The sequence below is a fragment of the Dendropsophus ebraccatus genome, chromosome 12 (genome assembly GCF_027789765.1).
Source record: "Dendropsophus ebraccatus isolate aDenEbr1 chromosome 12, aDenEbr1.pat, whole genome shotgun sequence".
In the NCBI taxonomy this organism is placed as follows: domain Eukaryota; kingdom Metazoa; phylum Chordata; class Amphibia; order Anura; family Hylidae; genus Dendropsophus; species Dendropsophus ebraccatus.
Window position 1 is genome coordinate 24585070 of NC_091465.1, and position 24855 is coordinate 24609924.

Below are 24855 nucleotides of genomic sequence, written 5' to 3' on the forward strand. Positions count from 1 at the left end.
CAAGAGTTTTGATGGAGCCAATAGTAAAAGAATCCACCACAATCCATCTTCAATATCCATATCCAAGAAGTAGGATTGAATTGAACATTAAAGGAGTTATGCCAAGATTAGAAGTTATCCCTGTCCACAGTATAAGGGATTATTAGATGGAATAGTGGAGGTCCAACAACTGGAACCCTCACTAGCCATGAGAATGGAAGTCAGTTATTCCTCAAATTATTGTAGCAGAAGCATGCATGTTTGGTCACCACCCTACTTGCCATTTGTGGTGCGTCCAAACCATAGCTTAGATTCATCAAACTGGCTTAGTTGCCCCTAGCAACCAATCAGATTCCACCTCTCATTCCTCACAGACTCTTTGGAAAATAAAAGGTGGAATCTGATTGGTTGCTAGAGGCAACTAGGCCAGTTTCACTTAACACCATGTTTGATTAATCTCCCCCAAAATGCACATATTGCATTGCTTACCAATCATCCCCAGTTCACAAACCTCAAAAAATCTGTGTATATTTCCATCTCAGATAATCACTGTGCTTCTTGGGTGAGCAGTTGTTCAGTACTACAATTCCCAGAATGCATTCCTTTCTCTCAGCTCTCGATCATATTCCTCCCACCCTGCTTACTCCCCTCCCCCAGCACTCCTGCCAATTCCCATGAAAGCTGCTGCAGTACATTTTTCTACACAGCGATCAGTCTCTTTACATAGCAAGAATGAAATAGTTGCTGTATTCACTGTCTGTTCCTCTGCTTGTGGCATTGTTCAGCTCAAGGCCTCATGACAGGGAGATGGTGATATAGGCTGATATAGGTGATGATCACTCTGGGGGTGGGGCTTCTGTTTATTGACCAGAATTGACCAAGCCTCCTGAGACAGAGGAGGATGTAGTGTTTTGGGAGGGAAGGGGCTGGAGACAATGAAAGTGAAAGAACTACACAACTTCCTGTCAGGAAGCAAGTACTATTAGTGCTATGTCTTTATGTTAATGCTACTTATAAACTATTTTCTGATATCAGAATGTCCCTTTAAAGGGGAATTGCAATTTAAAACTAACTGTTTTCACAGGATAGGGGACAAGTAAAAGATCGAGGGCAGTCCAACCTCCGTACCCCCCCCCCCCCCAGCAATCTTCTAAATGTATTTGAATAGAGACACAGGTAGGCTATGTGACCCACAGCTCCACTCATTCTCTATGGAGTGCTGTATTCTGCTCTCTCCGGTGGCTCTATAGAGAAGGAATGGAGCTGCCGGAAAAGGCAGAGTACAGCACTCAGCTCTTTCCGGCAGCTCCATAGAGAATGAATAGAGCCTCAGGTCACGTGCTGTAATCGCGATTCTATTCAAAACAACACAGCCGGGAGGGTCGGGGGCCCCACAATCTCTTACAGGATAGGGGACAAGTTAGTTTTATCTTGGAATATCCCTTTAAGGGACACGTATCAGAAGTGATGTAAAGCAAATATACAGGATGTACAATAAATACCTGATAGGTGTGGATCCCACATCTTAGACCCACATGTCAGGTATTAGATGAAGATGGCATTAGTTAATTTCTTTTTTTCCAGTTTTTTTTATTTTTTATGAACACTTACATTTTAACAGTCTCAATCTCATTATCCGGAGACTTGTATTTTTACAGAATGAGGACCAAGGTGTGAAGTCACATGACCAAAAGCCGAATAAAGTTGGTCATGACCCTCCGGGAGTTGCGGATAAAGAGACGCCCACTGTGAAGGCTCTAGTTGCCAATGAACAAGTGCCAATTCACAGGTGCGTGGTTGAGTGCTGTGTCTTTTCATTCTGTCTCTAATCCTTTATCCCTATTGCTGTGACTCAGATCCTCATGCTGATTTAATCCCCCTCTTTTCCTGCTCTATCACAGACTGAATTGAGCTCTGAGTCTTTACGGTGGCTGTACATGTTGTTTGTGCTGCACAGCAAAAATTGTATGTCACTCTGCCTGCTTTTGCAATACAATTTCCATCTGCACAACAACAGATGAGAGGCATTGTTTTTATGTTTAGCTGTTCTTTCTCCGTCGCTCAAAATTACATTGCAAGAGTACAACCGCATTAGAAAAAAAAATATGCCCGTTTTTTTTAAAATTTTTTTTTTTTTTAAGTCAAATGTGCAAAATATCTACATGTACAGTATATAAACAGTAAAGATATATTTGGTAATAAAAGGTTTTGATATAAAAGGTTGCACCGCTACCATTCATGGCTATTTACTGCTTATTGCAGGATTCACCTGTACTTGCCATTGCTTCAAGCTACAAGTCCAGGTGCGGCTTGGTAATTATCAGTATATCAGGTGCGCTGGCAGTGGCCGCCATGCAAGAACATCCGAAAACTCTGCTCACTGCTGCGTGGTTATCTGATTTCTACTAAAGTTAGAGGGCTGATCCAGCCAAAAATTGACGAGTTTCAGGTGGAACTTCACAAGTAAAACCTGGCACCAGAAATGGTACAATAAAACATTCATGAATAAATATGCATGCCCAATGGAATTTCTTTAATGGAACACTGAAGATGAAAAATGTAGAAGGTACTCAGCAGTTTCTCCCTTAAAGGGATACTCCAGTTAAAAAAAAAATAACTCAAATTAACTGGTGTCAGAAAGTGCGAGAAATTTGTAATTTACTTTTGTTAAAAAATCTCCAGACTTCCAGTACTTATCAGCTGCTATATGTCCTGTAGGAAGGGAATGTATTCTTTCCAGTCTTCCAGTCTGACACAGTGCTCTCTGCTGCCACCACTGTCCGTGGTCCAGAGCAGTAACAAATCCCTATTAAAAACCTCTCCTGCTCTCCAGACTGGAAAGAATACACCATTTCTTGCAGGACATACAGCAGCTGATAAGTACTGAAAGACTTGAGATTTTTTTTTTATAGAAGTAAATTAGAAATCTCTGGCACCTGTTAATTTGAAAGAAAACATTTTTTGGCTGGAGTACCCCTTTAATATCTTCATTTCTTTGCTTCCAATCTGCACTTTGCCGCACATTTTTTCAGTTTTGTGCGGCAGCTATTCATCTATTCATTGAATTGTGTCAGTTCACACAATGGAGCGTGCGGCTTCGGCCGCACGCTCCATTGTGTGCAGCTGTGAATTGGGATGCGGGTGTACACGGGTGCTCCTGCATCTGAATTCACCAGAAATGAAGATCATCTTCATGATAATCTAGTAACGCCAGCCGTTCTGTGACCCGGCCGGCTGTTTTACGCAGTGGGAACATGGCCTAGGAATGCACAGACTTCAGGTTAACTTAAACAGCAAAATCATTTACTTAAAGATACAATAAAGTATTTCCAATGACTGTATTCTCAAGGTGCGTTTGCAGGGCAAATTTGCCAGCAAGTTCCCTTTAAGAGGCTTTTGGGTAAATCCTGCTTTAGCAGTCAAGCTGTATGTAGACAATACTTGAGTTTTGCAAAGTCCCTGGAGGTTTTAGTGAACTCCTACTGCAAGGTTTCTCTATAGAGTTGCTGCCCATGGTGAGACTAACAATTCATTCCATATTTGTTATTATCTATTTAGTCTCCTTCACCCAGTTCTCAGCTGCTGCTTTCTGCTGAAGACACAAAATCTGTGTGTGAATTTTTCTCCCTGTCTTTCCCTCCTCCCCCCTCCCTTCCGAGACAGCTGATGTAAACAAGTCCTTTTCTGCAACCTTGGAATGCTGGGAGGGTTCATCACAGTGAGATCCTCAGCAACTTGACCTCATTTTAACCCTCCTAGCAATACAAAGAAGCTACAAAGTTGCAGATAATACCTGCCAGGGGCTTGTTTACATCAGCCGTCTTTTTTTGTCTTCAGCAGAAAGCAGCAGCTCAGAACTGGGGGAAGGAGACTGAATAGATAATAACAGGCATAGAATGAATAGTTAGTCACACCATGGGAAGCAACATATGAAAAGTTATGTTTAAGTGGAGTACCTCTTTAATGATTGCTGAGCCACACTTGAGTGCTGTTTCAAAATTTTTTTTTTTGACCTTCTGAAGTGTTTATTGAGCTTTTTTCCCCATTATACCAGTGTATGCCGCCCAGGCGTGCTGTCTGTATGGTTCTTACCGCCCGGTGACTAAGAGTATTATTCTCTTCTCTTTAAGCCAGTGAGGGGTTGTATCTTTTAATTATTCTTACCGAACAAATCCGGAGGCGACGTCTTTCACCCGGCAGACTTGCTAAAGCGAGTCCTGGCACTTCACTCTTGTGTGTGATTGGAAATTTGTGCCAAAAATCCTAATGAAGTTTCATTGTTATTGTTGACACAGCGGGGGTGACAATAAAAGCCATTGTTAAGTCCTTATAATTGAAGTGCCTGGGGTATTAGATTTTCTTTTCACTTCTTAATGAAGCTGTTTGCAGAGGTGTCACTAATAAATTCTTCTTAAAGGGTTTAATAACAATATAGTATATGATTTTACTTGAGTTAACCTATCTGGCCCAATCATATAGTATTGAAAATGATGTTAATGTTGGCAAGAGGATAAAGATCTCCTCTCAGCGTGGAAACTCCTTAGTAGACGTATTGTCGCAGTCCTTGCTCAATCGACACTTGAAGCTCTTGATGGCCGCACATTTTCCCTGCAAAATAGTCAATTTACACTGAACGGTAGTTGACTATCTGCTGATATGTTAAAGGGGGTTGTCTGGGGAAGTACATCCATTGAATGAAGCTTTCTAGATGTGATGTAATTTATTTATTATGGGGGAGATTTATCAAACATGGTGTAAAGTGAAACTGGCTCAGTTTCCCCTAGCAACCAATCAGATTCCACCTTTTATTTCTCACAGACTCTTTGGAAAATGAAAGGTGGAATCTGATTGGTTGCTAGGGGCAACTGAGCCAGTTTCACTTTACACCATGTTTGATAAATTACATATGTGTATATTGTATATGTGCGATTACAATATTAGATTTCTATCAGCATTTAATTTTATTTGCTAGCAATTTGTATTTTTATGCTGAAAGTGCTTACGATGGCAAAACTTTAAAAAAAAAAAAAAAAAATGGTACTCACCTGCCACTGATCTGCTTCCACTGCCCTTCCGCCTCCTGCTTTCTGTCCTGGCCCATAGGAAATGCCGACTCAGCCAATTTCTAGCTGGTTGTTATGGTGTCTCGCCTTAGAACAGCAAGTTCAAGTGTTATTCACCCATCCACTAGAGTTTGAGATTGTTAAAGATAGCAGAGTACAGTGCTCACCCATCTCCAGCAGTCCCATAGGGTTTGAATGAGGCAGCAGTTTGCATGCTCAACCAACACTCCATTTAGATGGGAAACATAGGACCCCTTTTACAGTGATCGCTGGGTTCTTAGCAGTAGCAATCCCACTGATCTATCAGTGGATAGGTGACCACTTGTAATTAATAGAATAAACTGTAAAAAGACTTGTTTCCAGGCATATGGAGCCATTACTTCAACAAAATTTAACAATTATAATAAATAATAATAATAATAATAATAATTATGCTTTTATTTGTATATCGCACACAGATTCCGCAGCACTTTACATATTTTGCCAATTATTGCTCCTTATCCCTAATAGAGCTCACAATCTAAATCTCACTTATCTGTATGTTTTGGGTTTGGGAGGAAACCGGAGTACATGGGGAAAACCCACGCAAACATGGAGAGAACATACAAATTCTTTGCAGAGTTTAATATAATCTCGGGTGTATTTATTTGCTTATAAGTTGTGGTTTTGAGATGGCGTTACGAACAGGATGGTCTAAGGTGTAAATCAGTCTACCTTTCTGTTGCAGTGGGTCAGTAGTATGACCCGCCGCTTTATTTCTTCAGTAACAGATAAAACAGTGAGGATGTCAGACGTAACGTGAAGGCTTCCACCGCAAACGTGCGCTTTCAGTAGAGGTTAATAACCGCTTTAATGTAATCTTTTCTTGGCCAGTAGTTGTCCTTTTCTGCAAAGAAAATGTGAGCGTGTGATGAAGAGAACCTTTTCTGCACACTATCCGCACTGATAAACGGCGCCTCCCCTCTGTACTTCAAGTCAATTCACTGCTTGTGATTGAACTCTTTTAAGCTTTTTTTGTTGTAAAATTGCCTGTCCCTGGCATCCTGCTTGGTACTAAGCCGTTCAGGACAATTTAAGTGGTCTGTGTTGCAGTTTTTCCTATTTCCTTGCAACTATCAAGAAGCTAGAATTGAGTGTATCATTTTAGGAGTTCTGTAATTTAATCAAAATACAGTATAAATGCCTCTGTTAAAGGGTTTTTGAAGTCCAGGTAAGTGACTGTGAATGCTGGTTGCACAATGGCGGCCTGCCTGGAGCCCCCCTCCCCCCCCCCCAAACATGTATTGTCAGAAAAGCATTTGTTCCTATGGAGATCAAGTATTAATATCTATTTACCACATACTCTGTACCAACAATCTGACCCCCCAAACCGCTTGTACCTTCGGATAGCTGCTTTTAATCTAAGATCAGTCCTGGGGTCCGTTTGGCAGGTTTTGCAGTTAATGTCATAAAAAACAACTATTAACTGGCAGCCCCGTGCCCTTTGGCCGTGGCTTACATTGTGTATGCATTAGGCTGGCACAACCTCTTTGTCCCTCCTCCCCACCCTCCTCACCAGGAATGCCCCAGGCAGATTGTCTCCTATTCATCACCTGTGAGAGGACGGCACATGGGCTAGGTCGTTAAGGCACCTGTGTAGTTTTCACTGCAGAGGAATAGGAAAAATGGTGAAGAGGATGGGGAGGAGGGACAGAGAGGTTGTGCTAACCTAATGCATACACAAACTAAGCCTAAGCCAAAGGGCATGGGGCTGCCAGTTTAAAAGTTGTTTTTTTAGGACAATAACTGCATCACCTGCCTAATGGACCACAGGACAAATCTTGGATTAAAAGCAGCTATCCGAAGGTACAAGCGGTTTGGGGAGGTCAGATTGTGGGTACAGAGTCACTTTAATGACATTGGGTGCATAGTTTGGGTTGTTGTCCTGCTGCAGAATAAAAAAAATTGTAGTCAGTCCTTTTATATTTTGCATTACTTTGCACACTACTATATAGATTCAGCTTAATGGTGCGTTCACACCTACAGGATCTGCAGCTGATTTTCTGCAGCAGATTTCAGTTAAATAACTGAACACAGCATCAAATCTGATGCTGTGTTCAGTTATTTAACTGAAATCTGCTGCAGAAAATCAGCTGCAGATCCTGTAGGTGTGAACGCACCCTAAAGGGTTATTCCGCTCAAAAATAACTTTTTATATGTTTCAACTTTTCACATGCTGCCCATGGAGATAACATAATAGCCTATTCGTACATTTCCATGCTCCCTGGATGAGCGATCCCACCTCCACTTCTGAGTTGACTCTGGAGATGACAGCCTGCTCAGCCAATCGCTGACTGAGACAGGACAGTGTCGTGGTCAATGATTGGCTGAGCGGGCTGTCTTCTCCAGAGGAGTATGTCTTGGAAGTGGAGGCGTGATCGCTCAACCAGGGACCTGAACATGACATGGGAGGACACCGGGGGAGCATGGAAAGATATGAATATGCAGTTTGTTATGTTATCTCCATGGGCATCAACACGTGAAAAGTTATTTTCCCCTTTTAATATGGTATCTATGGATATTATCTGTGCATTTTAGGTACCAATAAGGCTACATGGTGACAGTACAGTCGGGTTAAAAACATTTAAGAATAGACTTTTGAACCTTTAACATTATTGCAGGTGTATTTGTTTGCATAAGGGGTGTGTTTTTTTTGGCGTTACAAACAGGATTTTCCCCATGTAGCCGAAATTTGATCAAAAATGATACCAGGATCCCGTGTCAGGCACTGAAGGTTAGGAACGATAGCAACTGGATCCTTACAGCAGTGACAAGGATTTTCTTTTAGGTACCCCATAATAATGATGGTAAGAAGACCCTCATATACAGTGATAACTAAAGAATTTTATAGATGTAATATCAATTGTGTGTAGAAAAAAAGTTTTCAATTAGAGATCATCATCCCGATTACTGTTTGGCCAAAGAACCTTTAGGTGATGTACTAGAAGTAAACTAATTTGTTGTTTTTTGCTTAAATTTTACAGCTGGCAAGAGATAGTTAACAAAGTGAACGCCCGAATGACCGAAGTAGAGAACCAAAAAAGCTTCAATAATGCGATTACAAAATCCAACACCCATCGTGTCAATGGTCCAACTCTGAATCGGGAACATGGGTCACCACAGCAGGGCTACCACAAAATGGCTGCCATTGATGAGCCAAAGATGGGTGAGTGACGCGTAACATATAAGAAAGGGGATTGGGGAAACACAAAAGACGTACAGGCAATACCCTAAGAGGTCATCTAACCACTGTAGACCCATAGTTGCCTGATGGTAACTACCATGATTTTACGTTTATAGGGGGAGATTTATCAAACATGGTGTAAAGTGAAACTGGCTCAGTTGCCCCTAGCAACCAATCAGATTCCACCTTTCATTCCTCACAGACTGTTTGGAAAATGAAAGGTGGAATCTGATTGGTTGCTAGGGGGGAAACTGAACCAGTTTCACTTTACACCATGATTGATAAATCTCCCCCTTAGTGTTCAGAGCATTCAAGGGCAGTATTACTTATTGGTATAATTCCTCAGATTAAAGGGATTTTCTTGTAAAGAAAATCCCTGATCCTATTCCTTATTCGGGTCTATAGGCATTATAGGGGAAATGGTGGGAGTCTTCTGCTCAGGACCTCTTCAATGAGACAGAATGGAGAGCCGCTCTATACAAGCAGCTGTTCTATGAAGTAGACTTTGGCTGAGCTAAACATTTGTGTTGTTTGAGAGAAGAGATGAGCCGCTGCCAGACACCTCTGCAGATGGCTTGTCTTCCTGAGAACAAAAGAATTGGGCATTTTAAATCCAGTATGCCTTATCCTTCTCTCCTCCGGCATCATCTGTCAGACCCCTATACACATTAGACTGTCAGCCAGTCCTGCCGAAGTTTGATTCATGGTTCGATAAAATTCTAAGTGTTTCCCAACCTGTAGCTGTCCAGCTTCAGCAGTCAGGGCATGATGGGAGTTGCAGTTCTGCAACAACCTAAGGATGATGGGGATCACTGGCCTAGCTGAAGCTCTTGCACTAAACTACCCTAATTACAGGATGTTGTTAAAACATGAAGTTCCCCTTTAACTTACATTTTCTTTACTTACATTTGAATATGCATAAAATCTTATCTGGTCCAGATACTCTGGGACCCCTGGTATATTCCCTTAGTGCCTTGTCCGATCACTCATACCTGTTGTCAGACTTCCAAAATGTTAATTTAGTGTAATCGCAGGGAGCAGACGGCGGGCGGGGGTCCAGCCGGCAGGGAACCTCCTTACATCTTTTAATGAGAAATCACACACCGGGGTAGTGTATCTCCGCTCATGATCTCTCATTAAAACTTCACTTACTCTTTTACGGTTTTACATTTTGGAGGCATGCGCTGAATCTAGGCCAGGTTCAGCAGGGTGCCGGGCCTGTTAGCCTCCTTCACAAAGCTGTTCTATAAAGATTGCTTCCTACCTTGCCCTTCCGAATGTCAGCCATGAATCAAGACTGAAGCAAAACCTCTGAACCAATCTAATAATAACAACGTGTAGATTTCTCCATCTGTAACTTACTTTATGCAAACAAAAAAAGTTTTGAGGCATTAGATCGGCCAGTTGTTGTGAGTGTGTTTATTGCTATTCCTTTTGTATCTCTATATATCTAGACATTCATCCCTACTAAGGATGGTCCGTACCTGCCGAGGTTCGGGTTCGTATGAACCTGAACACTCGGCATCAGATTCCCGCTGTCTGCCCGCTCCGTGCAGCGGGTGGATACAGCGGGAGGACCACCTGGAAAACTGGGATACAGCCTATGGCTATGGCTGTATCCCAGTTTTCTAGGCGGTCCTCCCGCTGTATCCACCCTCTCCATGGAGCGGGCAGACAGCGGGAATCATTGCCGAGAGTTCTGGTTCGTACAAACCCGAACCTCTGCACATTTGGACCATCCCTAGACCTGTGGCTCTTTCGATGTTGTAAAATTACAACTCTCTCTCTTTCTCTTCCCTCTCTCTTTCCTTGCTCTTCTCTCTCTCTCTCTCTCTCTCTCTCTCTCTCTCTCTCTCTCTCTCTCTCTCTTCTCTCTCTTCCTGCTCTTTTCTGTCTCTTTCCTTGCTCTCTTCTTTCTCTCTCTCTCTCCACTCGCTCTTTTCTCTCTCTTCTCGCTCTCTCTTCATCTCATATATATCCAGAATACCACTTTAAGGTCCCAAATTCTGAAAAATAGGTTTATTTTACTTTGTCCAGATAGTGGCCCAAGCTTTCCTTTTCACTTCTGTGGCTGTGCATTCAAACTTACAGAAACGAAACAGATAATTAAAGCGACTCTGTACCCACAATCTGACCTCCCCAAACCACGTGTACCTTCGGATAGCCGCTTTTAATCCAAGATCTGTCCTGGGGTCCGTTCGGCAGGTGATGCAGTTATTGTCCTAAAAAACTACTTTTAAACTGGCAGCCCTGTGCCCAACGGCCGGGGCTTAGAATGTCTGTGCATTAGGCTGGCACAACCTCTCTGTCCCTCCTCCCCACCATCCTCATAATTAGGAATGCTCCAGGCAGATTGTCTACTCTTCATCAGCTGTGTGAATACTGAACATGGGCTGGATCATTAAGGCACCTGTGCAAATGTTCAGACAGGGGGAAATGTTCCAGTGGCATTCCTAATTATGAAGAGGGTGGGGAGGAGGGACGGAGGGGTGGTGCAAAGTTAGGGCACAGATACTCCCTTTGGGCACGGGGCTGCAAGTTTAAAAGTAGTTTTTTAGGACAATAACTGCATCACCTGCCGAATGGACCCCAGGTCGGATCTTGTATTAAAAGCAGCTATCCGAAGGTACAAGTGGTTTTGGGGGGGGGGGGGGGGTCAGATTGTGAGTACAGAGTCGCTTTCAAAAAACAAAAATACAAACATGGATGCTTAAAAAAAAAAGTGCTACAAGCTGTGTATTGTAAAGCAGTTCCCCTTAGGATAACTGCACTACAGTACTGGACAAACCATGAATGAGCGTGGTGCAATTTTTGGAAGAAAACACCTTTTTTTTTCTACCTCTGTATAACCAAGTTAACCCCTTTGTTATATCACACGGCTGGTGGGTTATTCCTCTCAACTATTGTATATGGATGGTGCAGAAGTCAGATCAGCAGGAGTAGATCATAGCCAACACTATGCAACAATGGCTGGGAGTAAGAAAAATGAAAACAAATCCTGGCCATTTAGCCTCTTAGATGCCTGATGCCATAGGCTGGCTGTCATTGTTGCACTGACAAGCATAACACAATATAGCATTATAGTATTGCATTGTGTTATATGTTTTATATATTATATATAAAAACCTAGTTAGTATTTCCATATCTTCTGGACGGTTGGGAGGGGGCATGATGGAACCTTCACTGATCACGTGATCCGAGACCCAGCACGGAACAGGAGTATGACCGCTGACCTGACATTGTACAACTATCCAGATTTGCTGTTTGGGGGTTGGAGAAGTATAGACTCTGATCATGGACCTCACCCATATTAGTTGATGGTTCAGACGTGCTCTATTTGCTCTTTCCCGGAAACATTCTGACAGCAGATGACAAGTGAAGGATTTAGATTTACTTGGGATTTTAAGATTGTAGATGTAAATGGGAAATGCTTTTTAGATGTGGGGATTTATGAAGTGATGGGGTTGTGTTGTAGCCGGGGCTACGTGCCTCTGCCTCACACCGTGCACGCTCATGGTACACAGATATATATTAATAATTGAATTGTCTTCTCACAGATGCCGGGATGATTGACAGAGAGGAGACCCTGCAGTCTCGGAAGCAGCACGTAGGGCAGGACGTGCCGGTAAGGAGAAGCCATTACCATTCAGTGGTTGTTCTTGGATAAATCCCGGCTCATTGACATGCAGCTGATATGTGACTTGTAGCACGCCGCGGGGCGCTTTAATCCCTGCAGATCACTATCTTAGATAGTGGCAGAGATTTAGACTAATACACTCTCACATCTTCCTTTTTGTCTGGAGTCTGCTGAAAAGTCGTCCTCCTGTGTGCGTGGTGCGTCCCACCCACTGATGTTCATGTCGTGTCTTATATCTCAGTTGTCATTGAATCTTGCAATTTTCTAGACATATGGAGTCAATTTCAAGAGGATCTGTCAATGATTCAATTAACATCTCCCAGGGAGAGGGAAAGGAAGAATCCAGTAGGTTGTCTTTCAACCAGGTTGTTTCAGTTGGGCAATGAGAGTAGTGATCTGCCCATACCCCTGCTGAGTGATGGCCACCGCTATACTGGTGTATACAGCACAAATTCATTAATACATTAAAGGGAACGTTATATAGATTGGTAATTTACTTCTATTTAAAAATCTCTTCTTGTACTTATCAGCTGCTGTATGTCCTGCAGGAAGTGGTGTTTTCTGTTCAGTCTAACACAGTGCTCTCTGCTGACACCCCTGTCTATGTGAGGAACTGCCCAGAGCAGGAGAGGTTTTCTATGGGGATTTGCTGCTGCTCTGGACAGTTCCTGTCTGAGACAGAGGTGGCAGCAGAGAGCACTGTGTCAAAATGGAGAAAGAAAACACCACACTACCTGCAGGACATACATCAGCTGATAAGTATGGGAAGACTTGAGATTTTCAAATTGAAGTAAATTACAAATCTCTATAACTTTCTGAAACCAGTTGATTTGAAAGAAAAAGATTTAGCTTGGAGTACCCTTTTTAACCAAAGTATAAATGTAGACCAGGTAGTCTAAGGGTCCTATTAACGATTTTTAATGATTGATTATTAACAACAAGCGATTGAAATAAGAGCTTTTTGGAACAACCTAAAATCATTCACCATAACATTCAGAATGATAGGGGTTAGTTACGATTGTTACCACAATCGTTTTTGCCCTCTGATCCCAGCAAAAGAACAAACAATGTGAACATTTAGAGAACGATTAACAATGATTTGATGGTCAGCCCAAAAGATGCGATCAGTGACACACACATGATTTTTTTGATGGTTGCCTGCATACACACGAAACGATTATCGTTTAAATTCGAACTATATAACTTTTTTTCACACGACAATCCTCCCATGTTATAGGGCCCTTAGAGAACTTCAGATATTTCACAGGGGCCCATGCTATATAATAATTTTGGTGAATATTGATACTTTTTTACCTTTTTTACCAACTATTGGTTGTTACTCTCCTCTAGCCATTGGCAGGCTTACTGTGCCATATTTCAAGCTGCACCCATGGCTGATAAATATTATTTTCTTTTCATCTGTTATTTTACAATTATAGAATTTTTTTTTCTTATCCTATTTTCTATACATAATTATATTACCTATGGGGTAGGTGCAGTGCGCTTTCTATGGAGGTTATCATACTTCCCATCCTGGGCTTGGCTCATGTCTTCTTTCTTGAAAGCAAGCTTAGTCTCCTGGGGTAACTCCAGCAGTGTCCGCCAAGTGGACTGCAGGGGCTGGTGCCCGGCACATATCAAGCTCGCTGTTCTGCATCTGGTGAAGAACGAAGATGTGAGCCGAACCCTGGATGGTAAAGTTAAACCCCTCAAACAGAGCACAGTCTGGTTCTCAGGAGGTTAAGTGAGGATGCCATTGCATCCCCACCTAACCACCTAGGAGCCAGACTGTAATTCCAGCAAGTTTGGGTTTGAATGCCGCACCTTAGCACGGACTTCCACTATGAAGTCCATGTTCATGGACCCAAACACACAGATTTAGGCACGGATCCCGGTTCGTCTATCCCTAGTCTTGACTTAGCTGCATTTAAAGATACTCTTTACAACTGTATATCAGCTGCTTTACAATATGATTACAAGTATATGAACCTGTAGTCTGGAAGTGACTTATGGGAATTGATTTGTATGGGAAAGTGTTGTAGGCATGCTGTGTGACATGTGAAAAGGTTACAGAGAAGTGATTTCTACACACTTAGGGCCCTTTTACACAGAAAGATTATCTGACAGATTATCTGCCAAAGATTTGAAGCCAAAACCAGGAATGGATTTGAAAAGAGGAGAAATCTCAGGCTTTCCTTTATTACCTGCTCTCTGTTTATAGTCCATTCCTGGCTTTGGCTTCAAATCTTTGGCAGATAATCTGTCAGATAATCTTTCCGTGTAAAAGGGCCCTAAGGGGGAGATTTATGAAAGGGTGTAAATCTACACCTGGTGCAAACTGCCCACAGCAACCAATCACAGCTCAGCTTTCAGCTCTGGTAGAACAAAAGTGGAGCTGTGATTGGTTGCAGTGAGCAGTTTACACCAGGTGTATATTTACACCCTTTCATAAATCTCCCCCTTAGTGATCAAAGACGCTTGGCTGCCGGGAGAGCTTCAGGAGAATGACAGAGGCTTTGGGGACTTTCTTCCGAAGCTCTCCCAGCAGCCGATCGTCTCTGAGCTTATCCAATGAGACACTCTGCTGCCCGGGAGAGCTTCGGGGATCTCCAGCGCAGACAGTGTACGTCACACTGCCTGCACCAGGAACGGGATGGGAGACATGCGACTGCTGGGAACGGGTAAAGGTGAGTTAATGGTTTGTTTTTTTACAGGGGTCGCCACATGCGGTGGGGATGCGGCCATTTTTGAGCTCCCCCACCATATGCGGCGACCGCACCCGGTGTACAAGACGACCCCCAATTTCTGAGAAGATTTTTTGGAGTTAAAAAGTCGTCTTACATGCTGGAAAATACGGTAGGAGAGAGTGAGACACCAAGTGGTGAAAGTGCAAAATGGCACTCATCATCCCAGAGTGTGACACCTGACAGAGGTACCTTTTGACAGGTAGAATACAGAAGTAGTGGCACACCTGTACTGGGACACTACAGGATCAATTAGGTCAATAGGTCTTCCCTTTATTTATTTATTTTTTTTTAAATATTGTGACCAACCTTTTAAAAAATAATTTAAAACCTTGGATAATCATTGTAAGCAGCAGTCACACTTTTAAGCGGTCATCATTCATATTTTGTCATGCATCCTGTAAAATGAACATATATCTCTGCAGAATTCAGAGGATGCCGCTGACCCGGCCAAAGATCCCAACAATCAAGGTGAAGACGAATTTGAAGAAGCTGAAATTGACCGACCGGAATTTGAGGAGAAAGGGGAAGTGGGGAAAAATGCATTGTATCAGAAGGGAGAACAGAGGATGCTGGTAAGATCCTAAGAGAGGAGTCCTAAGTGAGGATGTGTGAGGTTTACTGGGCATCATTGTATTCAATCTACAGATTTTGGAAACTTTCTCCATAATGCGCCAATGAGCAGATTAAATTACAACAATTTCATGTTTTTGGAAAGAAAAAAAATGCGGTGTCAATGGTCCTCAGCCACGAGTAATTTTTAGCGGCATGCTGATGTCAGATCACCTGTGAATCACCTTCCCTGGAATGCACAGAGATTCTGTTACTCAGCTGCAATTATACTCTCAGCTGGAGCGGCGCGCTACAGTATGCGACTGCAAGCATAATTAGTTAGCAATCGAATGTGTGTGTGTGTGTATATATGTATATATGTATATATCTGTATGTATTATTAGAAAGTATTTATGGTAAGAAGGTGCATCTTCTCTCCCCCCCCCCCCCTCCCTATGGCTGAAGCACCTGTGTAGTGACATTAGACCGATACAGTCCAAGGTCACACACAGGAATTCAAAGTCCTTTGCATGCTCACAGACATGGCTTGGTATTGATTGACAGCAATTTCTGAGCATGCACATAGTGGGACAAGTCTTCACTGTGCCTCTGTACTGCTGGTGCGTGTCCACATTCTGTAGCAAAGAATACTGGGGGTGCTTGCATTGTATGGTCAGCTCTCCTTTCACACAGCACCAAAATCTCTGTAACCACACATTGATATTATACTGACTGAATTATTGCATAACAAAGAGCATTGTCTCCTGGTAAGGTGCAGAGCTGATTATATAATATAATTCTTAAGTTAAATGCCCTCAGTTGATATACAACCTGCATGATGAATAGGGGTCGTTACTTGTGTGAGCGCACAAAGGACTGGGACTTCCTCTGATGGTGTTAGAGTTCTAGCAGGAGTTGCTCAAAAGTTGGTTAGGGTGGGATCTCTATAGGTGGCCACACAACTTGGATAATTGTTAGTCGAACATTTGTTTAGCTGCAAGTTATCTCTCCCGACCTTCCCATACCCATGAACACATTGACATTTGGCACGACCAAATATTCATGTTTCCTTTATGGGGTGGGCTAAGCTTCAGCCACACTGCTCTGGTGTCGGCTTATCTCTCAAAGAATAAAAACCATCTGTCGGTGGAGAGTTGTGAGGACACCATGCATATTAGACCGTTGTCCGAACTCACCGATTAGCGAGTTTGGCCATCTTTAGTATAGACTGTATGGTCAGCTTAAAGGGTTTATACATCAAACACCCTATATGGGTGTGGTTCCCTTTATGTCAAGCTCAAGAAATCATTGTACATGGTGCTTAATGTAAGGCTGCAGTCACACGTCCTGTAAAATTGTCCGTGGTTGTGGATCCGCGACCACGGACAATTTTAGGAACCATTCAAATGAATGCAGCCATTGACACGATACACGGCGCGACCCCCACCGCGAAAAAATAGGACATGTTCTTGTGCAGATCGCAGCGTGGATCCCCCCGCCACCCGGCAGCAGAGATGACAGAGGCGCAGAAAACAACCTCTCGCCTATTTCCGACGTGCCGGCCGGCTCACATGTTCACCGCAACGTGGGAAGTAGGTGAGTGATTGTTTTCTGCGCTTCTGTCATTTCTGCAGTGGGGGGGGAGAATGGGCTGCACTTTATAGGGGGATCCATACCGCGATCCTCCTCCGGTCATCACGGCACGGATCGTGTGAATGAGGCCTAAGACAGGCAGGTAAAAGTACTTACAGAGCAGAAATCACATAAAAAATGCCATATACAAGATCAATAATGGGCAGGTATAGTAAGTGTGTTCCCAGGCACTCTCCTTCCCACTCTTCCTTCTATATTATTGCATGGCAGTAGTGACTATGACTATATGGTCGTGCCGGTTATCACGTAGAGTATGGTAAATATTCACCCCACCTCTGTCAGGGGGAAGATTGTAATAAATAGGCCTCCGAGTCACGTTGCTCTGCTCCGATATTTCCATTGAAATCGCCGGCTCCTAGAGGAAGAAGATAAGAGAGTGAATTTGGCGTTGTAGGGATTAGCTGCATGTTTGTTCTAGCACTGACGTGGTTCTGTGCGTAGATGTTACGGAGATGAGATATAAGCCGGCATGAGTTTATTAACGTCCGAATCATCATCATCCAATTTCCTGTCTCCTCGACGCATTTTAAGAAGGCTTGTCCTATAAACGTAAAACGTTGGTAATGTGACGGATCTATTTTAGGGAGTCTCGTCCGGGTGAAGTAGAATTTAATGACACATATGGGTCATGTATATTATGGAAAGGTTTCTTAGGAACGCCATACTGAAAATCTAAAGGGTATTAGACGTACAGGTTTGGAGTTGTAGGGATTTCAAGAGTCTGACCTCATCACTTTACTGTCCTTCAATTAGATCATTAAAGAAGTCCTCCCTAAACATGGCTGATAAGGGGGGACAATAGTCTGCATTTATCTGTGTTACTAATAGTGTTACATGGAATATGTTGGGTACAGGCTATAGGGGATGTTCTGCTGCTCCATGTGAGATGAAAATCACACAGCTCGTCATATGATGCATTTTATTACAGGTTAGACAGATCTATCCCACTGATATGTCCATATTGTGCACAGGGCACTAAGGATGAAGGGAAGTTTCTTACTTTCATCTTCGGCGCAGATTTTGTAGTTTAATCCCTACACTAGTAAGAAGGTTTGGTGCACTGGGGTGGGACTACTGCTCCCAGTACACCAATCCGACACCTTTTAATGAATATGGGCTCTTTTACACGGATTGATTATCGACCAAATTATCGCTCTGTGTAATAGAGACAATGATCAGCCAATGAAACGATCATTGGCTGATTAAGCCTGGACCTAAAGAAACAAATTCATCAGGCCTGTAATAGCGATGCGCGGCCGACGACTGATGATTGAAGTATAAAATAATAGCTATTACAGAGGTCGACTATCGGGCAGCATAAGCTGCATGGACATTGTAAGTGATGTCTGTGCAGCCCTTGCCTTAAGTGTAAAATAATAAAGTATTTACTTACTTTACCACGTTTTTGGTTGTTCTCAAGCCAGGTGTCTTCCCCGGTGTCTGCAGTTGCAGCTCCATCCCTGTTCCCTTCTGGTCCGCTCTCTGCACCCAGCCAATCACCGGCCGATACAGGACCACAGCCCTTGATTAGCTAAGTGGCCTGTCAGTGCAGAGACAGGAACAGGAGGGAACAGAAGGCAGAGCTGCAGGTAAGGTAAGCAAATAATTTATTATTTTACACTAACGGCAAGGGCTGCACAGACATCGCTGACGATCTCCGTGCAACTCTTGCTGGCCGATAGTCGGCCTGTGTAATTGCTCGGTACACAAGCGCCGATCTAGCAGATCGGCACTCGTTTACAGTTTATGATCAGGCTGTGTAATAGGACCCTATCAGTGGAGCGGACTGGGGGTGCCTTACTATCCTAGGGATTAAACTACAAACTGCACAGAATCTGTGCCAAGGATGAAGGTAAGAAATTTACCTTCATCATCAGCGCCCTGTGCACAATAGGAACAAATAAGCGGGTTAGATTTGTCCTAGTTTCCCTTTAAATAAAATTATTAGTACAAAGTGTCACCGATAGGTGGCGCTGTAACAGTATTTTATTTGCATAAACTTCTTTTTATGGGGTTTCTGGAAGGACCAGGTCTACCAAGACAGATCTGCATCAGTGTTTGATCTTAAAAACAGCAGTCAGCATGTTGTAGCTATTAAAGATAATTTGCTTTATACTGCGGGTAAAGTAGTAGTTTTGTGAAGGGAAAACATTGTTGAAGACCAAGGGGGGCATAATAAAGGTTTGTAGCATGATATGTGTAGCTACAGCGCCAACTATTGGCGCTTTTTTTTTTTTTACAAAATGTTTTTATTTAATAAACAGTGCCTGTTTTCATCTCATTTATAATGCACAGCGCCCTCCAGAGGTCTCTGAATTATAGACATTTAATTTTGCTATCTTCTATTCTTCTTTTATATTCCATGTTTTGTGCACGCTGGTATTCATTGATTTCAGTGTCATCTGCTATCAGGGCAATATAATGCATATAATGATGTCTGATGTATTATTAGAAGAAAGACAACTGAAAACTAGTCTTGCTCTTCACTAGGTATTATTACGTCCTGTCTGATGATAAGAGGTAATAGACTCACTGAGCGATCAGATGGCATGCTGCCCAGAGAAGTATATGAAGAGGGAAGGAGGCTGGAGAGTGCCAAATGCAGAAAGAGAAAATACAAGATTTATAGATCTCCTCACTCTCTAATGTCCTCCATGCTGCTGCTTCTTATAAGAGTGTATAGGGATATAGGGAGGCAGGATCCCTTCTTCTTTGTGTGTACTGTAGAAGTAATTATAAATTTTAGGCTCCACACATTAGCTCAGGTATAACTTAAAATTATAGATGGCATATGCAAAACCGGTGAAAAATGCTGTATACAAGTTATGTAATGACAAGAAATAGTGCTGCTTCTTATGTACACACACAGGACAGCTTTTCCTGAAAATCTACCTGAATGGCCAGGTACACTTTAAAGGAGAACTCCGGGCTGGGTTGATTTTTGGCAGAATGCTGGGAAGGGGGATGCTGAAAAAAGTTTACATACTCTCACCTCCCCCGCTCCAGCGCTGGTGTCGGTGTCCTGCAGCTCCGGTCCCCCGGTGCCTTCTGGGTCTGAGTAGAGACCTGGGACATGACGTGCCAGGTCCGCTCAGCCAGTCAGCGGCTGTGGCAGGGTCCTGCTTCGGCTGCTGACTGGCTGATCAGGCCTGTCATGTCACGTCCCAGGTCCCCAGAAGCGCCCGGTACCATAGTTGCGGGATACCGGCACCATCGCTAGAGCGGGGGAAGTGAGAGCATGTTACTTTTTTCATCCTCCCCTTCCTCAGTACTCAGCCATAAAGGAGAAATCTTAATTCTTGGCAATGTTCACACACTGTCAAAAAGACAGCCGTTTTTATTGGACGGCCGTCATTTAACAGCTCATAATGGCTGTTATTTTACATCAATGGCTGTTGTTTGAATAATAACCGCCATTGTTTTCAAATAAAATGTGTTATTTGTCGTCAAATAAAAGCTGTTTTTATTAGATGGCCGTAATTTTTAGTGTGTGACTATAGCCTTTAAAACCATGATGTTTCATGGCCTCTCTATAATACACTGGATTTCTAATCCTTGTCCTCATTCTTTTCCTACAGGCAGCTGATGCCAAATCTAGAGAAGAACCAGAAGAACCTTACCAAGACGACCAAGAACAGGACATTGTATGAAAACATTCTATTTTTTTAGAGGGTTTGGGGGTTTGTTAGTTTATTACAATGGACAGAAGATTTAGGTGTTAAGTTAGGTTCACACATCGTTTTTGCAATCCGTTTTTTGCGAAAAACAGATGAAAAAAATGGATGCAATTGTGTGCATCTGTTTTGATCCGTTTTTCCATTGATTTCCATTATTGAAGAAAAAACCGGATCTGTTTTTTTAACAGACCCAAAAATGAGGTTGACCACGTTTTTTGTGTAGGCTTAAAAAAAACGGATCCATTTTGATCTTTCTTTTTATAATGGAAGTCAATGGACCCAGTTGCATCTGTTTTTTCATCCGTTTAAAAAAAAAAAAAGGATTGCAAAAAGGTAGTGTGAACCCAGCTTTATCCTTTAGCAAACCAGTCAGGATTGTATTTTGCCCATTGGAAGACACTGGCTTAGTGTTTTCATTGTACGGTATACGAGGGGAGTTATTATAAGGAAAAATTGCGATTTTTGCACAAGCCTGTTATTGTACTAATGTGTTACACAAACGCCTACCAAACTGGAGCTTGCAAGAAAATTGTCAGTAATACCAATGAAGTGATGCGTGTGCATACTTTTTTCTTATGTCTAGGTGACTTGAACATGCAGTCATTTGGCAAAGTATACTAGGGTATAGTGTATACTAGTACTAAAATGGCAAGGCTAGGGGGCTTTCACTAGGCCGCTTTGGTTGTCATGGTAACCACTCAGCGCCCATGCAGGTGATAGAGATCCCTGCATCTAACTACATAGACATCGTGGTTGCTAAGTGGTTCTACTAATGCTAAGTTTACACAAAAAGATTATTGTCCGATCGTACGATTAACGATGTCGGAGTAACGTTTTTTTTTTTCATAACTATCAGCGTTTAGACGGTACGATATATCGTCCGAAAAAATAGTTTTGCGATCGCGCGCCCGCAGCCCGGCCCGCCCGCAGCCCACCCCCCTGCTCGCAGCCCGGCCCCCCGCTCATCCGCAGCCCGGCCCCACGGTCAACCGCAGCCCTCTGCCCTGCCCCAATCGCCGCCACGATCGCCACCCCCGCCGTCGCTCCGATCGCCACCCCCCCCCGCTCCGATCACCACCCCCCCGCTGCCCCATCCACGAGCATACGTTACCTTCTCCGCGTAGCAGGTCTTTGAAATCCCCGACTCCCCTCTTCAGTGCATTGATTGGCTGAAGAGGTGAGCCGGGAATTTCAAACGGCTCCTCTTCAGCCAATCAGTGCTCCTCTTCAGCACTGATTGGCTGAAGAGGAGCCGTTTGAAATTCCCGGCTCCCCTCTTCAGCCAATCAATGCAAGGCGGGAGTGGCGATCAGAGCAGGGGTTGCGATGGGAGCAGCAGCGCGGGTGGCGATTGGGGCGGCGCAGGGGGCCGGGATGTAAGCGTGGGGGCCGGGCTGATCGTTATGAAAAAAAAATTGTTACTCCGACATCGTTAATCGTACGATCGGGCCAATCGCTCCGTGTAAACTTAGCATTAGGGTCCATTTACACAGAAAGATTATCTGCCAAAGATTTAAAGCCAAAGCCAGGAATGGATTTGAAAAGATGAGAAATCTCAGGCTTTCCTTTCTGACCTGTTCTGTTTCTAGTCTGTTCCAGGCTTTGGCTTCAAATCTTTGGTGGATAATCTGTCAGATAATCGATCTGTGCAAATGGACCCTTAGTGAATGACAGCTATCTGTGTGTATAGGAGAAGCTGTCAGTCACTAAGAAGGACCGCCCACTTGACTATGTAGCACTGAAGGAGCAGAGGTTTACATGAGTAAATGACAAGTTATCCTGGAACTTTCCGCACAATACTATTATAGATAGATAGATATCTGCTGCTCTGTAACATGCTGCCTGCAGATTGGATGACATTTTTAATGCAAAGGGTCCCCTTTAAACGGATTCCATAATGGTCTATGGGTGGCAGATGCAAATAGTTTAACATATACATAATAAGTATTGGCGCCTCTAATACAGTATACTATAAGGTGACGCCAACAGATACTGATCCGTTCCTGGATGACAGGACCGTTTTACAATAAATGTTCCCCTTTATCTTCTAATATGTCAGATCAGAGACAAAAAGCCATGGAATGTTCTCAGACCCTGGGCGACGTAAGATGGAGATTTCTGTAAGTGAGGTATGGCATTCACCCCAGAACGGCAAGAAATCACTTTGTATCAATCAACCAGATGAAAAACAACAAAATGATCATTTCCCGTTTAATGAAATTGAATGATTTTCCGCAGATCTATAAAGATTACACATAAATCACCAGATTGTTAATAATCTTGTTATAAAGGGTTGTACTGGATAAGAAAAACATGGCCGCTTACTTCCCACAGTAGCCCCACATCTAGCCACGGGGTTTGTGGGTCAGCCCCTTTCACTTCAGTAGAACTGAGCTGCACTACCAGACACTACCTGAGGACAGGTGTGGCAGATTAGCCAAGGTTTTCTAATCCTGTTCAACCCCTTAGGATTTGTCTACTTTTTTCTGTCCGTTTTTTTTTTTTTTTTTTTTTTTTTTTTTTACAGCCATAGGCTATGTTCACACAACGCCTCTTTTTAGCCATTTTGCAGGCTTTTATTTTTTTATGCAAATTACGATAGCTGTGCTTTGCTGGCGCGATCAACGGCAAAAAGAGACGATATTAGCCTAAAGAAAAAAATTGTCAGATTTTTCTCAATTTTATACAAATTCATAGAAAAAAATTACTTTTTTTTTCCCCTTTAACTTTAAAAACGTAAAAATGAAGGACATGCTAATTAATTTATTGTCCATTGAAATATTGGCCGATTTTTCCTCTTATGTGCACTAACAGGTGATATTTTTACTTCACGGCAATGGAACGCAATATCAGTTTGATTTTATTAAAACGGAAAAATACAATTTTAGGCTATGTTGCCACTATGGGAAAGTGCCGTCCTATATCAGGGAAAGGCAGACATCTATTCATAATGATGGTTGCTAGTAATGATCATGAGTGTTATTAGTGGCCGTCATTATGAATAGATGGCCGCCTTTTCCCCATATAGAATGGCACGTTCCTGTAGTACAGCTAATTTTACTGTGTCCCACATTAAAGGGAAGGTCCACGTTTTCCAGTGTTCTGCTTTTTATCTAGCATACTACATAAAAAGTAGTGGACTGTTACCAAGTAGTCGTAGTCTGTTACCAAGGAGACACAAGTTTTTACCAAGTTTTTATAGAAGCTATAGACGCATGGTAGTGGAAGGTTGTGTTTTTTTTTTTTTTTTTTTTTTTTATTATTTTTAAAAGGAATTTATCACCAACCTCATGCCTTATAAAGTGTTTCCATGAATTTATAGAGTATGTTACATACTAAACATAACAAAACCTTTCTTATTATGATCCAATCATGTGTTGTCCATTAATTAGAGTTTTAATGTATATGCAGATTAGTCCTTTATGTGCAGCAGGAGCATTGGTAATCCCAGGCGCATTATCCCCGTCTGCCCCTGTAGCGATGTCTGCCCTGTAATGCCATGCTGTAACATCACTCACAGTCCTAAACTAAAATCTATTGTCTGTAACAATTCCTGAATGCCAAGACAATGGGATTACGGGGTAGGAGATTCACACGTGTCATAGCACAAGGTAAGGTGGGGCTACAGGAGCAGATGGGATTAATGCGGCTGACATTACCAGTACTCCTGCACATTAAGCCACGCCCCCAGTGCACACAAAGTGCTAATTTGCATACCAATTAAAACACTAATTACAATGCATTATTGGAACACAATAAGAAAGGGCATGTAACACTGAACATTAAAGTGTTTGTATGGTGTAATAGATAATATTAGGCATGTGGGTGGTGATAGAGAATCTGCCAGCTGCAACTCATGTTCCAAACTTGTTAGGAGTGGTACTTTTCATATATCTGTCTGTGCTTCCAGAACTAAGGAAAATGCTTCTATCCTCAATGCAAAGAGGCTTTCCCAAAGTCCTTAATTTCTGTGAGTTGGAATACCTCCTTGCTCCCCCTCCCATCCCTATCCCTTCATGATTATCAGACAGCTGGAAGATGATACCCAAGTACAGAAGCTTGGGAATGTCTCCTTGCACTAGAGAATAAAAGCATTTTTCTAAGTTCTGGAAGCACAGCTGGGTATATGAAAGGTACCATGTGCCTCCTTGACCTAACAGCTATCTAACAGTGCCAGCAGTTTGGGACATGAAATACAGCAGACAGTCCCTTTAAGACTATTTGCCTACATTTAGTTGCGTTACAACAATACATATGAAGTTTCTTGGACAGGCGGACCCTTCCTATTACAAGCAGCACCATTGCTCATCGGTAATTGCCGGCGCTC

The 24855-nt window shown here is 42.8% G+C and overlaps 1 protein-coding gene across 3 annotated transcripts in view; it reads left to right on the forward strand.

Annotated features, from left to right (window-relative positions):
- LOC138769274 (Golgi integral membrane protein 4-like) overlaps positions 1-24855 on the forward strand; it is an 82504-nt gene that overhangs the window by 50898 nt on the left and 6751 nt on the right. Inside the window, exons 9-14 of one of the 3 annotated variants that reach the window (XM_069947638.1) lie at positions 1638-1768; positions 8066-8247; positions 11823-11890; positions 15072-15221; positions 20430-20495; positions 22588-22648. In XM_069947638.1, coding sequence (XP_069803739.1) covers positions 1638-1768; positions 8066-8247; positions 11823-11890; positions 15072-15221; positions 20430-20495; positions 22588-22635 — 645 coding nt within the window. In that variant the 3' untranslated portion in view covers positions 22636-22648. Of the gene's footprint in view, positions 1-1637; positions 1769-8065; positions 8248-11822; positions 11891-15071; positions 15222-20429; positions 20496-22587; positions 22658-24855 lie in introns of all 3 variants that reach the window. The other 2 variants (XM_069947637.1, XM_069947636.1) reach the window with 2 other exon arrangements.